At 45.2% G+C, this 17,058-nt stretch overlaps 1 protein-coding gene and 1 pseudogene across 10 annotated transcripts in view; one reads left to right on the forward strand and one right to left on the reverse strand.

Annotated features, from left to right (window-relative positions):
• Positions 1-14,879, forward strand: part of LOC135966295 (dnaJ homolog subfamily C member 2 pseudogene) — a 62,905-nt pseudogene extending 48,026 nt beyond the window's left edge.
• HECTD4 (HECT domain E3 ubiquitin protein ligase 4) overlaps positions 1-15,748 on the reverse strand; it is a 226,425-nt gene extending 210,677 nt beyond the window's left edge. For all 10 annotated transcript variants that reach the window (XR_012420694.1, XR_012420693.1, XR_012420695.1 and 7 more), the window contains exon 1: positions 15,323-15,748. Coding sequence is in view for 6 of the 10 variants with exons in the window: in XM_045366002.3 (XP_045221937.2) it covers positions 15,323-15,499 (177 nt within the window). In the remaining 4 variants the exon portion in view is untranslated. The remainder of the gene's footprint in view (positions 1-15,322) is intronic.
• Between the last annotated feature and the right edge of the window lie 1,310 nt (positions 15,749-17,058).

Raw genomic sequence — 17,058 nt, forward strand, 5'->3', positions numbered from 1 at the left:
AGCCAGACATGGTGGCAGGCACCTGTAATCCCAGCTACTTGGAGGCTGAGGCAGGAGAATCACTTGAACCCGGGAGGCAGTTGCAGTGAGTGGAGGTTGCGGTGAGCCGTGATCGCGCCATTGCACTTCAGCCTGGGCAACAAGAGTGAAACTCTGTCTCAAAAAAAAAAAAAAAAGAAAAAAAAAGAAAAAGAAAAAATTGCTTGTTACTATTTTTTTTTTTTTTTGTATCGTACATGTGGGTACACTGCCAATACTACTTGAGTTTGTTGACTGCCTTCAGAGGGAGAAAATGCTAATTTTTGGCTGGGTGCAGTGGCTCACGCATGTAGTAATCCCAGCACTTTGGGAAGCTGAGGCAAGCAGATCACTTGAGGTCAGGAGTATGAGACCCTCCTGGCCAACATGGAGAAACCCCATCTCTACCAAAAATACAAAAATTAACCAGGTAAGGTGGCACACACCTGTAATCCCAGTTACTCGGGAGGCTGAGGCAGAATCGCTTGAACCGCTTGAACCGGGGAGGTGGAGGTTGCAGTGAGCCGAGATTGTGCCACTGCACTCCAGCCTGGGCGACAAAGTAAGATTTGGTCTCAAAAAAAAAGAAAAGAAAGAAAACAAAATTCTGAATTTCAGCTAAAGGTATGTGAAAATAAACATATATATATTTTTCCCATCCAAGGTCACAGATGCCATGAATTCTATTCATGGTATCCCATGCATCTCTGAATCCTATTTAGGTTCAGAACCCCTGAGGGAAAGGAAATTGTATTTATAAACGCAACCAAAAAAATGCTTCCGGCAGGGTCCAGTGGCTCATGCCTGTAATTCCAGCACTTTGGGAGGCCAAGGCGGGTGGATCACCTGAGGTCAGGAGTTCAGGACCAGCCTGGCCAACATGGTGAAACCCAGTCTCTAATAAAAATACAAAAATTTAGCTGGGCGTGGTGGCGGGCACCTGTAATCCCAGCTACTAGGAGCACTGAGGCAGGAGAATTGCCTGAACCTGGGAGGCAGAGGTTGCAGTGAGCTGAGATTGCGCCATTGCACTCTGGCCTGGGCAACAAGAGTAAAACTCTGTCTCAAAAAAAAAAAGGCAAGCTTCCTCCAAAGTTCCCCAAATGTATTTTGCCTTTCCATCTATTTTCTCCTTTCCAGATTAAATAAACCAGTAGTTGTTTTTCAGCTTCTCCGTAACTGATTAGGAAAGAATTAGTATCAAGAAATAAAGAAGGAAATTCTATTACCTAACACTGTTTTAATGCAAATATGTTGGCACATATTTCTTTTTTTTTTTTTAATTGAGACAAGGTCTCACTGTCATCCAGGCTGGAGTACAGTGGCACGATCAAAGCTCACTTCAGCCTTAACCTCCCAGGGCTCCGGCAATCCTCCCACCTCAGCCTCCCAAGTGGCTGGGCCTACAGGCTTGTGCCACCATGCTCGGCTAATTTTTAAATTATTTGTAGAGACAGGGTCTTCCTATGTTACCCAGGCTGGTTTCAAACTCCTGGGCTCAAATGATCCTCCCACCTCAGCCTCCCAAAGTGGTGGGATTACAGGTGTGAGCCAATGCACCTGGCCAACATTCTTAAGTATTCGAGCATAAAAAAAAAAAAAAAAAAGATCACCGGGGTGGCTCACTCCTATAATCCCAGAACCTGGGGAGGCCGGGGCGGGCGGATCACAAAGTCAGGAGACCAGACTGATCAATATGGTGAAACTCTGTCTCTACTAAAAATACAAAACTTAGCTGGGTATGGTGGCACGCATCTGTAATCCCAGTTACCTGGGAGGCTGAGGCAGGAAAATCGCTTGAACCTGGGAGGCAGAGGTTGCAGTGAGCCAAGATCTTGCCATTGCACTCCAGCCTGGGCAACAGAGGGAGACTCCATCTCAAAAAAAAAAAAAGGCAAACATGTCCAGATTTTCTACTCTGCCCCATAAATAGCTACATCTATTGTATTAGACTTTACACATTTGAAATTGTAACACAAACTACAGAGCACAAAGCAAATATAGTAAACGCTGAAAAGATCCATTACAAATACAAACTGAATGTTAATATTTTGTTAGTATAAAACCACTACTTGAATGCCGAATCTATAGTTATTAGCATTACTAAACCTACAATTTGCATTAAATATTTTGCAAATTACGCATCTTATTGTTAATCTAAATTTGCTATACACTGTGCTCTGACCTAGTAATTCAGCCAACTGCAGGTTTTAGTAAAAGTGCTAGGGATCCAAATGTGTCCACTCCAAAGTGTCCCATCATGGAACATTAATTATTCACCAAATGTGCTTAATAGCCTTTCTAAACTACAAGCTCCATGCAAATGTTCAACATTATTGGGAGAGGATTCATACAGCACTATTAAAATCCCTTGAAATTATAAAGTATTAACAGTAATAGGTCACAGAAACACTTTAAAAATCACTACAAATGTATAATTTACCAAACTCTATCAAACAGATAACACTTTAATACTAAAAATTATTTCACTTCTTATAAGTTGATATTATCTTTAAATAGCAGATTATCTTTAAAATAGCATATTTGAAGAAACAGAAGACAGTTATAGTATATCCATAAATTACTATGCAAACATTAAAAATCATATCTTTAAATCTTATTCAAAATGTTCCCAGTAAGTGAATACAGGATCCAAAACTGCAAATAGCATATAACCCCAATTTTATCTATATAAAAATATGAGCTGAAGAAGCAAATAATAAAAAAAAATTTCATCTGGGTGGAATGGTGTAATCTCAGGGTATTTATTGTCTCTCTTACACTTTTAGATGTTTTCTCTATTTTCAATAACATCCCTGTATTATTTATTTATAATCAAAAAGGTTTTACATAGCATAAAAATACAATCCACTTAATATAGGTATTTTTCATATAGGTAAAAAAAAATGTGGAATCATTCATGATATTAGCATGTAAGAGAGAAAATTTTCAGGGGATCTAAGTCCAAATAGTCTGCCTCACAACTGCTGTGAATTCTGAGCACACTTCGGGAGCCAATGTTTCTCTTCCCGGTGTGTGTAGCTCCCTTGCCCTGCTGGTCTCTGGCATTCTCCATAAACCATCACGGAGTAAGGAGTCGTCGTTTCTCTCCTGCCTATATATGGACATGGTCTGTATTAACTGGATTACAGACCAAAATGAGCCTATGCCAGGACAAGAAGGCTATCAAGCCATAAGAGAGGTGCTCTGAAGTGAAGTGAAAAGAGCTGGATGGCACAGACAGAAAACTCTGGCTTCTTTTGGCTGACCAGGGTTCAGTGTGCATTTCTAGGTACCCAATTACATCCATTGGATGCATCTTTTGGAGCGAAAGTTATTGGCTTATTAAGCAAAACCTACGATTTTTTTTTTTTTTTTTTTTTTTTTTGAGACAGAGTCTTGCTCTGTCACCCAGGCTAAAGTGCAGTGGCACGATCTTGGCTCACTGTAACCTCCACCTCCCAGGTGCAAGCAATTCTCCCGCCTCAGCCTCCCAAGTAGCTAGGATTACAGGCGCCCACCACCATGCCCAGTTAATTTTTAAAATATTTTTTGTAGAGATGGGGTTTTGCCATGTTGGCAAGGCTGGTCTTAATCTCCTGACCTCAAGTGATCTGCCTGCCTTGGCCTTCCAAAATGCCGGGATTACAGGTGTGAGCCACCTCACCTAGCCAAATTAAGCAAACTTACGAGTTCTAAAATGGCCTCTGCGAGGGTGTGCAGAAAAGAGGTCCTATCAAACACTAATACCGGGACTATAAATTGGTAGTCACACAGGAGGGCAATTTGGTAGTATCTATTAAAATTAACTTGTCACCAATGACCCAGCAATTCCACTTACCCTAGAGAAATAATCTCAGGTGTGCATAAGCAGGCATGCAAGAATCTGTACTGAAGGACTGTTTTTAAGAGTGAAAAACGGAAAACAACCAAAATACCCATGATGCTCAGCTGAATAATGGTGCCCACCAAAATGTCCACTTACTAATCCTTGGAACCTATAAATGTGACCTTAGATGGTAAAAGGGACTTTGCAGATGTGATTAAGTTAAAGATCTTGAGATGGAGGGATTATCCTGTATTATCTGGGTGGGCCCTAAATGTACTCACAAGGGTGCTTATAAAAGGGATGCGGGAAGAGTGGGTCAGAGGAGAAGGCAATGTGATGACAGATGACAGACTGCAGTAACGTACTCTGAAGATGGAGGAAACAGCAACAAGCCAAGGAATACAAGTGGCCACAAGAAGCTGTGGAAAAGGCATGGGAACAGATTCTCCCCTAGAGCCTGCAGAAGGAACCACACCTACCAACGCTTGACTTTTAGCCCAGTGAGACTCATTTCAAACTTTTGACTTCCAAAAATGTAAAAGAATAAATCCATGCTGCCTTAAGCCACGAAATTTGTGATAATCTGTTAGCATGGCAACAGGAAACTAAGATACTCATCAATAGGGAATGTCTAAATAAAACTGTGGCATTTCTACAGTCTTGTGCAACACTTAAAAATAATGTGGTAGATATATATATGGAGACATAGAATGATCAAAACATATCCTTGAGTCTAAAAAAAAAGCAAGTTACAGAAAGATATGTCTAGTATGACATCTTTATGTAAAAAAGAAAAAAATAGAATGTGTTATATACACACCAAAATTTTAAAATGGTCTTGAAGGATACACATGAAAAAAATTGTCACTAAGTTAGCCAGGGCAGGAAGGACACAAAGATCCAAATTAGAGATGGTGCTTAAAAGGGACTTCAGGTTTACGTGTTATTTCCATTTTGTCAGTAATGTATTAATGTACTACTCATAGTTGTTTTTTTTTTAATTAATAGATACATAAGCTGTGCTTAAAATGCAGGATCAAAATAATCATTACACAATTTCTGCAATCTTCTCTCCTTTTGAAATAACTATGCATTTGTCCCATAGCTGATCACCTGCTGTTATTTACATTTGTCTACAACTATTGACTAAACATCTTGTAAAGCAGACTACACTCCTTGTGTTCACCCCACAACCACTTTGTAAAACAAGAGGGAAAGGTGGGGAGGGGAAAGCATGGGGCACTTTCAGCAATTGACAGTCCTTTCATAATTATCACCTCAGTTACCTTCAGACCTAGGAAAGAAGAGATGCATGACCACCCACCCAGCATCTCGAGCCAACAGGTGGTATTTTATGACAGTCAAGATGGAAGCCAAGAGGACAGATAATAATCAAAGCTGATTTATTTAGCAAGACCTTAGGGTCTTGCTATTGGAGAAAAACTGAAACAGAGACTATCTATCATTTCATTTGCCTAGCCATATTGCAAACAAATTGGGAAGGAAGAAAATTCCAGCCAGGCACAGTGGCTCACACCTGTAATCCCAGCACTCTGGGAGGCCGAGGTGGTTGGACCACCTGAGGTCAGGAGTTCAAGAGCAGCCTGACCAACATAGTGAAACCCCGTCTCTTCTAAAAATACAAAGTTATCTCTGCATGGTGGCACATGCCTGTAATCTCAGCTACTTGGGAAGCCAAGGCAGAAGAATCGCTTGAACCCAAGAGGCGGAGGTTTTAGTGAGCTGAGATCACGCCATTGCACTACAGCCTGGGCAACGAGAGAGGAATTCCTTATCAAAAAGAAAAAAAAAAAAAAAAAGAAAGAAAATTCCAGCCGGGTGCAGTGGCTCACACCTATAATCCCAACACTTTGGGAGGCTGAGGCAAGCAAGTCACCTGAGGTCAGGAGTTTGAGACCAGACTGACCAACATGGAGAAACCCTGTGTCTACTAAAACTACAAAATGAGCCAGGTATGGTGGCATATGCCTGTAATCCCAGCTACTCGGGAGGCTGAGGCAGGAGAATCACTTAAACCCGGGAGGTGGAGGTTGTGGTGAGCCGAAATTGCACCATTGCACTCCAGCCTGGGCAACGAGAGTGAAGGTCCGTCTCAAAAAAAAAAAAATTCCACAGGGATCACCAAACAAACAAACAAAAAAAGTATTCCAGTACTATAGAAAAAATTATGTTGATGGGATAGTTTTGCTTTCAAATACAATAGGCTGCTGGTTGACTATGAATAAAATAACTTCCAAGCAACATAGCACCTTATAGAGTCAACACACTTTAAACATAATCACTTTTTTTTTTTTTTAATATTTTGGTGCCAGGATATCACTCTGTCATGCAGGCTGGAGTAGAGTGGCACAATCATAGCTTACCACCTCTTCCAGCTCCTGGACTCAAGTGATCCTCCCACCTCAGCCTCCCAAGTAGCCAACTATGCCCAGCTAATTTTAAAATGTTTTGTAGAGATGGGATCTTGCTATGTTGCCCAGGCTGGTCTTGAACTCCTGGCCTCAATCAATTCTCCTGCCTTGGCCTCTCAAGTGCTGGAATTACAGGCATGAGCCACCACACTCAGCCCACATCCATCTTATTTTTTTTTTTTTTTCTTTTTGAGCCAGGGTCTGGCTCTGTCACCCAGGCTGGAGTGCAGTGACACAATCTTGGCTCACTACAACCTTTGCCTCCTGGGCTCAAGTGATTTTTCAGCCTCAGCCTCCTGAGTAGCTGGGACTACAAGTGCATGCCACCATGCCCAGCTAATTTTATTGTATTTTTTTGTAGGGACAGAGTTTTGCCATGTTGTCCAGGCTGGTCTTAAACTCCAACCCACTCCTTGCCCCTACCATAGTAATGAGATTACAGGCATGATACCATATCTGGCCACCTCCATCTTTTTAATTCTGACATTAATTAGCCCTATCATTATCCCACTCTTATAGATGATGATAGTGTAACAATAGTTCAAGAATAGGGACTCAGGGCTGGAATCAGACAGATCTATTTCAGCCTCAGCTTTGCCACTAACCATCTGACCTTTGTCAAGTTACTTAACTTTTGTTTGTGCCAGTTTCCTCATTTATAAAATAAAGATAATTCTAGGCTGGGCACGGTGGCTCACACCTGAAATCCCCATACTTGGGAGGCCGAGGAGGGTGGATCACTTGAGGTCAGGAGTTAGCCTGGCCAACATGGTGAAACCCTGTCTCTACTGAAAATACAAAAAATAGCCAGGCGTGGTGGCATGGGCCTATAATGCCAGTTACTCAGGAGGCTGAGGCAGGAGAATCACTTGAACCTAGGAGGCGGAGGTTGCAGTGAGCCGAGATCACGCCATTGCACTCCAGCCTGGGCGACAGAGTAAGACTCCATTTCAAAACAAACAAACAAAACAAAACAAAAAACAAACAAAAACAATAAAATAAAGATAATCCAGTACCAACCTCATGTTTTTTGTGAGGATTAAATAAAATAATGGATGTGAAGTACTTAGCACAGAACGTGCCACTCAATATGCTGGCGCTGTTGTCGTGGTAGTGGTAGAGATAGTGACAATGATGACTAAGAAGATGCACCAGAAGAAGTAACTAGGGGCTGGGCACGGTGGCTCACACATATAATCCCAGCATTTTGGGAGGTTGAGGCGGGTGGATCACCAAAGGTCAGGAGTTCCAGACCAGCCTGGCCAACATGGTAAAACCCCATGTCTGCTAAAAATAGAAAATTAGCCGGGCATGGTGATGCAAGCCTGTAATCCCAGCTACTCGGGAGGCTGAGGCAGAAGAACCACTTCAACCTGGGAGGCGAAGTTTGCAGTGAGCTGCGATCACGCTATTTCACTCCAGCCTGGGCGACAGAACGAGACTCTGTCTCAAAAGAAAAAAAAAAGTAACTAGGGATTTCTGAAGTTATGGAATTAGGCCAGGCGCAGTGGCTCACACCTGTAATCCCAGCACTTTGGGAGACTGAGACAGGAGGATTGCTTGAGGCCAGGAGTTCACGACCAGCCTGACAACACAGCATGACTCCATCTCTATAAAACATTTAAAAATTAGTAGCACACCTGTAGTCCCAGCTACTCAGGAGGCTAAGGTGGGAAGATCACTTAAAGCACAGGAGTGTGAGGCTGCAGTGAACTATGATCACACCACTGCTCTCCGGCCAGCAACAGAGAACCTGTCTCTAGAAAAATATGTTTAAAAAAAGGTATGGAATTTGCCCAAGGTCACACAGCAAGCAAGGAGCAGAGCTAGAATTTCGATCCCAGTTTGACTCTTTAAACCTGACTTTAACTTCAAGGCAATACTGTCTCCCACAGCCCTCAAATACTTCATTCTCATTTTACAGCTTGAGCCAGACAAGCCTGAAAGCCTGTTGGGCCTTTTGCCCAAGCTCACAGAATACTGCACCAAGATTCAGTGACTCCTATTACAGTGCTCATTAATTGCATGGTAATCGACACTACTGGTGAACAAGGTAAGTTTATTCCCTTATTCATTAACTCTTCCAAATCTAGAATTCTATAAAAGTACATAAACACTTTCCAAAGGATTTTGCCCAAAGGATATATAGGCTAGCAGTGTCCTCCTAGGAGAACAGATCAACATAAATCTAAATATCATCTCAAATATTTCACTTGAGTGTACGATAAGTATTTAAAGCCTTGACGATTTCAGCTGATCAACTTCAAACCCAAATGCCCCTTTTCTTTTTTGGCAAAACAAAATAATAAACAAAAACCCTTTTGCATTTATTAGGTTTCATTTGTTAATTAACATATAGTTGCCATACAGTAAACAGCACATATTTAAAGTGTGTGATTTAATGAGTTTTGACATACATATACAAATGTGAAACCATCACCACAATCAAAATAGGGAAATAGCCATCGCCCCAAAAGTTTCTTCATGCTCCTTTATACTCCGTCCCTCTCATCATTTCCTGCCCGCCTCTATCCCCACGCAACCACTACAGATCAATCTGCATTTCCAAAATTTCATAGAAATGGAGTCTTACAGTATGTACTCCTGTTTGTCTGGTTTCTTCCACTCAGCATAAATCCACGTTGTGAGTACCAACGGTTCATTCGTTTTTGTTGCTGAGTAATACTCCATTGTATGGATGTACCACATCTGTTTATCCATTCACCTGCTGACGGACATTTGGATTGTTTCCAGCTTTGGGCAGTCACAAATAAAGCTGACTTAAACATTCATGTTCAAGTTTTTGTGTGGTGTGGGGCAGGGTGGAGAGGGAGTACTTACAAGCAAACACCATGAAATATGAGAAGCACTAACCAAAATGCTTAAATTTAAAATAAACCTCAACTGTGGAGTAAGAAATATCTTAGCCACCTTGGGTAAGTTAATCAGCTTCTCTGTCAACACTCTTATATACGATGCCTGCTTGTTCCCAACTGCAGTTTGTAAAGAAAAATGGGATAGGAAGCAGAACGCTTTTGTAATTTCCACAAGTAAGCTATTCCTTTTTTTCCCCCTGTTAAATTCCGTTTATTTTAAAAAGGATAATGTTCTATGAAATTCAATGTAAAATGCAATAACATCTGAGATGTTATTTTTGAGTTATTGCTTTTTTATTTCTCTTAAATGTATATTTATTTCAATATTTTTAAAAAATTTCCTAAGCCGGTCATGGTGGCTCATGTCTGCAATCCCAAAACTTTCAGAGGTAGAGGCGGTTGGATCACTTGAGGTCAGGAGTTCGAGACCAGCCTGGCTGATATGGTGAAACCCCATCTCTACTAAAAAAAAAAAAAAAAAAAAAAAAAAAAAAAAAAAATTAGCTGGGTGAGGGTCACCTGTAATCCCAGATACTCGGCAGGCTGAGGCAGGAGAATCCCTTGAACCTGAGAGGCAGAGTTTGCAGTGAACTGAGATCGAGTCATTGCACCCTAGACTGGGCAACAGAGCAAGACTCTTGTCTAAAATAAATAATAATAATAATTCCTATACGTCTTTTGCTTTCCACCAGTAACATAAAATTAAAATAAATACAAACGGCTATATTTTTCTTTTTTTTTTTTCTCTTTGCCTATTTCCACATGTTCCAACAAATGGCTATTTTAAAGGACAAGAAAAAGCCTCACTCTGCATTCTTTTTTTTTTTTTCTTTTTTTTTGAGACAGAGTCTCACTCTGTCGCCCACGCTGCAGTGCAGTGGCAGGATCTCAGCTCACTGCAAGCTCCGCCTCCTGGGTTCACGCCATTCTCCTGCCTCAGCCTCCCGAGTAGCTGGGACTACAGGCGCCCGCCACCACGCCCGGCTATTTTTTTTGTTTTGTTTTGTTTTAATGTTTAGTAGAGACGGGGTTTCACTGTGTTAGCTAGGATGGTCTCAATCTCCTGACCTTGTGATCTGCCCGCCTCGGCCTCCCAAAGTGTTCGGATTACAGGCGTATCACACCCAGCTACACTCTGCATTATTAATTCACTCATAGTAAGATCCAAAGCCCTCACGTACAAGGATCTACTTGATCTGTATCCCCTGCTCCCTATCTCTCCTCTCCCCTTTAGCTTACTGGGCTCAGAGCTCCAAATATGCTGAGGACGCTTCCCTCTCAAGGACTTGCCTCTTGCTGTCGTCTCTGTATGGGATGTTCTTTCCGGGGAGCCATATGATATACTCCCTCCTTCCCTTCAGGTCTCTGCTCAAAAGCCATCCTGGGCTTTCCTTTCATGTCCACCCTATATAAAACAGGACAGGCTGGGTGTGGTGGCTGACTCGCCTGTAATCCCAACTCTTTGGGAGGCAGAGGTGGGCGGATCACCTGAGGTCCAGAGTTCAAGACCAGCCTGACCAACATGGTAAAACCCCGTCTCAACTAAAAATACAAAAATTAGGCCGGGCGCGGTGGCTCAAGCCTGTAATCCCAGCACTTTGGGAGGCCGAGACGGGCGGATCACGAGGTCAGGAGATCGAGACCATCCTGGCTAACACGGTGAAACCCCATCTCTACTAAAAAATACACACAAAAAAAAAACTAGCCGGGCGAAGTGGCGGGCACCTGTAGTCCCAGCTACTCGGGAGGCTGAGGCAGGAGAATGGCGTAAACCCGGGAGGCGGAGCTTGCAGTGAGCTGAGATCCGGCCACTGCACTCCAGCCTGGGCGACAGAGCCAGACTCCGTCTCAAAAAAAAAAAAAAAAAAATACAAAAATTAGCAAAGCGTGGTGCTGCATGCCTGTAATCCCAGCTCCTCAGGGGGCTGAGGCCGGAGAGTCACCTGAATCCGGGAGGTGGAGGTTGCAGTGAGCAAAGATGGCACCACTGCACTCCAGCCTGAGAAACAGAGTGAGAATCTCTGTCTCAAAAATAAATAATTAAAAATAAAATAAAATAAAACAGGACAGTTGGCTGGGTGCAGTGACTCATACTAAGCACTCTGGGAGGCTCAGGTCGGAGGATCACTTGAGGCCAGGAGGAATTCAAGATCAGCCTGGACGATATAGCAAGGCCCCATCTCTAACAAAAAAAATTAAAACAAAAAAACAGAGCCCTCTTTCCAATGCTCTCCATCTTTTTATTGAGCTATAGTTTTCTCTTTAGCACTTATCATTTGCCTCTATGTCATGTTACATATTTGTCATTGTCTGTATCATTCCAATAAATTATAAGCTTTTTGAGGACAAGGATTTTATTTTATCCACTGCTATATCCCCAGCATCCAGGACGGTTGGCCCAGCTCACTCTAAATTCCACCAATACTTGTTGAATGAATTAGTTGATTAAACATTATTTATTGCTTTAAAAAAAAAAAAAAAAAAGGAGGCCGGGTGCAGTGGCTCACGCCTATAATCTCAGCACTTTGGGAGGCTAAGGAAGGCAGATTACTTGAGGTCAGGAGTTCGAGACCAGCCTGGCCAACATGGTGAAACTAAGTCTCTACTAAAAATACAAAATTAGCTGGGCATGGTGGCACATGCCTGTAATCCCAGCTAATTGGAAGGCTGAGGCAGAAGAATCGCTTGAACCTGGGAGGTGGAGGTTGCAGTGAGCCAAGATCGCATCACTGCACTCCGGCCTAGGCAACAAGAATGAAACTCGGTCTCAAAAAGGAGGGAGGGAGGGAGGGAATTTACTGGGAAGAAAAATTTTAATTCAAATACTCTGGATCTGCTTAAATTAAAATATTAAGTTAATGTTGATCTGCTTCTTAGGAGGGATTCTTTCTTTAGATTGACTTTGAGCAGTGCTGACAGGGTGAACAGAACACTAGAATCCAAACGCAGAAAAGCCAGGGTCTAGTCATTGCCCTGCCACAACTAGCTATGCTATAGTGACTAAGCCATAACCTCATCTCCTGATCTCTGAGATCTCCTGATCTTAGAGAACTTCGTTCTAAAATGAGGGAAATTATTATCTCTAAAGTCTCTTCTTGCTCTAAAATTCTAAGACTATTGCACTCTTCTGCAGTGAGTCCCGTCCCTCATAATCCAAAAGTGTTAACTAAAGGATTCTATATATATTAATAAACTCTGTGGAAAATGGCCATTATTCACCCAGATGTCCACTGGAAGGAGAGGCTTGGAAGACTGTATTTCATAGATGTGGTGGTATTTCAAAAGATAGCTTTTAAAAAATTAATAAACCATGAATCTTCCTCAAATATGAAAAAGAAACAGTTACTAAAGAAAACAGAAATTCTTCCTTCTGTAGCCAGTTATGAAATTTAAAATAATTGCAAATACAAATACTATACATGCATGGAAGCATAAAGTATTATGATGAGGAGCAGATATGCGGTGAACAGAACTAGGTTAATGTGCAAGCTCTTTATGTGCTCTTGAGCAAGTTGAATACCTACTCTGCACTTCCTTCATCTGTACAATGAGTGCAATATATCCAACTGTTAGGCTCTTTTGAGAATTTAATAAAATAATGCCTGACATGTAGGATACATTTAATCAACATTATTAAGTAATTAAATATGTACCAGGCGTGGTGGCTCATGCCTGTAATCCCAGCACTTTGGGAGGCCAAGGCAGGCGGATCACCTGAGGTCAGGAGTTCGAGACCTGCCTGGCCAACGTGACAAAACCTTGTCTCTACTAAAAAATACAAAAATTAGCCCAGCATGGTGGTGCATGCCTGTAATCCCAGCTACTTGGGAGGCTGAGGCAGGAAAATTGCTTCAAGCTGGGAGGCAGAGGTTGCAGTGAGTTGAGATTTAGATGGAGCCACTGCACTCTAGCCTGGGCAACAGAGAGAGACTCTGTCTCAAAAAAACACAAACAAACAAATAAAAAGATTATATATATATATGAATACACCCAAACACAAATCTAATAGCCACAAAAAATATTCTTAGCTATTTCTCCTGAGACCATGGAGCCTGTATAACATGGAAAGAATGAAAAAAGTTATGCACTGCTACCAGTGTATCACCCATACACATACTAGTTTCTGAGAAATCAGACCATAAATTCAAAAAGCAATTAAAAAAAACAAAATCTAGCAGGCCAGAGAGGTTTTTCCTTTTAAAACCATTCTTCTGTAGAAATAGCTGACAAATTCATGCAATACATTTACAAACATTTTAGGAAAACCAACTTAACAGCACAGATACTTTAATCCTACTCTTTCTAATCCTAAAAATAAATTACATAAATGACATATATATAAATTTTGGTTCTGTGAACTTGGATTAGTCTTTAAGAAACAAAGAGCATAGGCACGGCACAGTGGCTCACGCCTGTAATCTCAGCACTTTGGGAAGCCAAGGCGGGCAGATCACTTGAGGTCAGGAGTTCGAGACCAGCCTGGCCAACATGGTGAAACCCTGTCTCTACTAAAAATACAAAAATTAGCCGGGCATGGTGGCGCGCGCCTGTAATCCCATCTACTCGGGAGGCACAGGCAGGAGAATCACTTGAATCCAGGAGGCGGAGGTTGCAGTGAGCTGAGATCGGGCCACTGCACTCCAGCCTGGGCGACAGAGGAAGACTCGGTCTGGGGGTAAAAAAAAAAAGAAAAGAAAGAAACAAAGAGCATCCACTTCCCACCTTTCACACACAACACAGCCAATTAAATCAAAAGATTCCACTATCATAGCATAATACCCCTTGAGTTTTCAGGCAGATAAGACACTCAGACACACCTTGCTTTTTATAGAACAGGCCCAAATGAGACACAATAAAACGATGATTCCATGTTAGGAATTCCCTACCAACCATATCCTCCTCTTTTTGGTGACTAGATTGTAAAATAAGTCAATTAAGAGTTCACAACGGAAGTGCTGAAGCAACCGCAAATCCAGACACAAAAATACAGAGGAACGTATTCGCATCTCAAGCACGTCCAAATGTCTCGGCCAATGCGATCCGATCACTGCCGTTTCCAGAAACACACAGTAATGGCTTTTAATTCATTTCTATAAATGTTCGTTGTGCGTAAAGCCAAACTGCACGCAAAACCGCAAAACACAAAAGATTCCTCACATTCCGTTTATAGCCAGAAGATAGGCCATCCTCTCTGCGCCTATCCCAGAAAGCTCTCCATACGGCAGTAAGAATTTGATGACACCCCATGCTACCTACACATCAAAATGTCATCCCACGAAGTGGAGGGGGAGCAGTGTCAGCATCCGCTGGCCTCCATGAAACGCCACTGCCAGTATTCCCACCTTTAGGCAAATACGAACCCAAGTGAAGTCGATGGAAAGTTCCCACCAACCAAGCACATTTGGTTCCCTTCTGCCCCCAAGGCCAAGCAGCTCAACTGATGAGATCTGCTGTTGCACCTGCCACGGCTCTGAACCCGGGATGCTCGGCGACCCCCGGACACACAAAAAGGCCCTGCGGCCTAACGCGCCAGTGACCCTTCGCCAAGAGCGCACGGAAGGCCGCTGGAGCATCCCTCTCGCTGTCCACACCGCCCGCTTCCCTGACAAAGGCCCCGTGTCAATCCATCCCAGACACAACACAGAGAAGTTGCTGGATTGCCCACCGCGGACCCGCAGCTGCCACTACCCTCTCCCGGAAAAAAGAAAAAAAACACAGAACTAGGGAAGAAAAGGGTGGGAGGGTGCACAGCGTTAAAATAAAAATGTTCCCAAAGCTAAGCAACCTGGGTGTGCCCTGGAAGTGGGTCCAGGGGGCCCGTGGGGGAGGGGAGGGAGGCCCGGGTGGTGGCGGCGGCTCCTCCGGGGCATGAAGGCCGAGCCGGGTGCTAGTCTAATAAAATGCCGGGTGTCGGAACGCTCAGAAGAAAACCACAAATGAAATCCCCGGCGGGCGCCAGGCCCAGAGGAGGGAGGGAGGGAGAGCGGGGCGGGCGGTCTGCAGACCTGCGGCCGCGGCCCCCACCTGCCCGCCCCGCGCCCACACACACCTGCCCCGGCAGCCCCTGGGAGGCGAGGCCCGCGGCTGGGGCGAGGAAGGGGCCCGACCCGGGGGCGCCGGGAGAGTGGGCCAGTCCGATGGCGGGGGCCGGGGGCCGCCTCGCTCACCTCCAGGTCGGTGTCGGCGGCCTCCGGGGCCCCGAGGATCTCGCTGGGCAACTCGGCCAGGTCGGTGACCCGGATCAGCCCGTCGTGCAGGAAGATGGTCTCCTCCTTCACCGAGAGCCACTGCGCCGAGTCAGCGGCCGCCGCCGCCGCCGCCGCCGCGGCCGCCGACGAGCCCATGGCCCCGGCTGAGGGCTTGGAGCTGAGGAGCAGACGCCCGGCCGGCGGAGACGGAGCAGCAGCAGCCGCGATCACCAGTCCATGGCAGCGGCCGCCGCGTCCGCCAGCGGCGACCCGCTTGCCGCCTCGCCCGTGCAGCTCCGCCCTAGGCGGTCCGAGTCGCCATCCCCCCCGACCCCGGCCCGGGAGACCCCGGCCCCGCAGCCGCCGCCGCCGCCGCCGCCGCCCTCAGGAGCAGGATCCGCCTCTGCCGCTCGGCAGCCAACTGTCAGTGAGACGCCATGTTGGGGGCGGGGCTCCCGGCATGCCCCGCGGAGCGGACAATACAGGCCCCGCCCGCCGCCCCGCCCACCGCTCCGCGGATCCGGCCACCCGGGTGGCCTGGACCCCCGCCTCGCCCTTTGCTGCCGCTTGCCCTCAGCCTGACCTCTGCCGGCCCCTTCTCCTCCTGGCCATTCAGTGTAGCCCTGGCTCTGCAGCGCGCCAGGGAAGAGGACGCCGCCTCCCCGGTCCTGTCCCTACTCAGGTGTGCACTCCTTGCTCGGACCCGCGCCCCCACGCTGGGCAGAACATAGAGATCACTCCTTGTTTTCACGTTTAAATGAGATGCAAGCGAAAGGCTGGTGCAGAATAGGCGCTGCACACTTGTTCATAAGCACTTGGTAGAATAGCATAGTAGGTGATTAATATTTACTGAAAAGTCTAGTACCCAGTAAGCACTCAAAACAAAAAATAAAGCGTCTGTCAACAATGCTTGGTGCCCAATGCCCGACACTTAATGTGTGCTCAGTGAGTGGCAGTTCTAATTATTGCTATGTTCATTCCATCAGTGTTCCACACTAATTGACATACACCTTAAAAATATGCTCACTAGGCCGGGCGCGGTGACTCAAGCCTGTAATCCCAGTACTTTGGGAGGCCGAGGCGGGTGGATCACGAAGTCAGGAGATCGAGACCATCCTGGCTAACATGGTGAAACCCCGTCTCTACTAAAAATACAAAAAACTAGCCGGGCGCGGTGGTGGGCGCCTGTAGTCCCAGCTACTCGGAGGCTGAGACAGGAGAATGGCGTAAACCCGGGAGGCGGAGCTTGCAGTGAGCCGAGATCGCGCCACTGCACTCCAGCCTGGGTGACACAGCGAGACTCCGTCTCAAAAAAAAAAAAAAAATATATGCTCACTAGGCCGGGTGCGGTGGCTCACACCTGTAATCCCAGCACTTTGGGAGGTCGACGCAGGAGGATTGCTTGAGCCCAGGAGTTTGAGGCCAGCCTGGGCAACACAGGGAGACCCCATCTCTACAAAAAATAAAAATTAGTAGGCCGGGCGCAGTGGCTCACGCCTGTAATCCCAGCACTTTGGGAAGCCAAGGCAGGCGGATCACGAGGTCAGGCGATCAAGACCATCCTGGCTAACACGGTGAAACCCCGTCTCTACTAAAAATACAAAAAAAATTAGCCAGGCCTGGTGGCGGGCGCCTGTAGTCCCAGCTACTCGGGAGGCTGAGGCAGGAGAACGGCGTGAACCCGGGAGGTGGAGCTTGCAGTGAGCCCAGATCAC

This window comes from Macaca fascicularis, chromosome 11, assembly GCF_037993035.2.
Source record: "Macaca fascicularis isolate 582-1 chromosome 11, T2T-MFA8v1.1".
Lineage (NCBI taxonomy): Eukaryota > Metazoa > Chordata > Mammalia > Primates > Cercopithecidae > Macaca > Macaca fascicularis.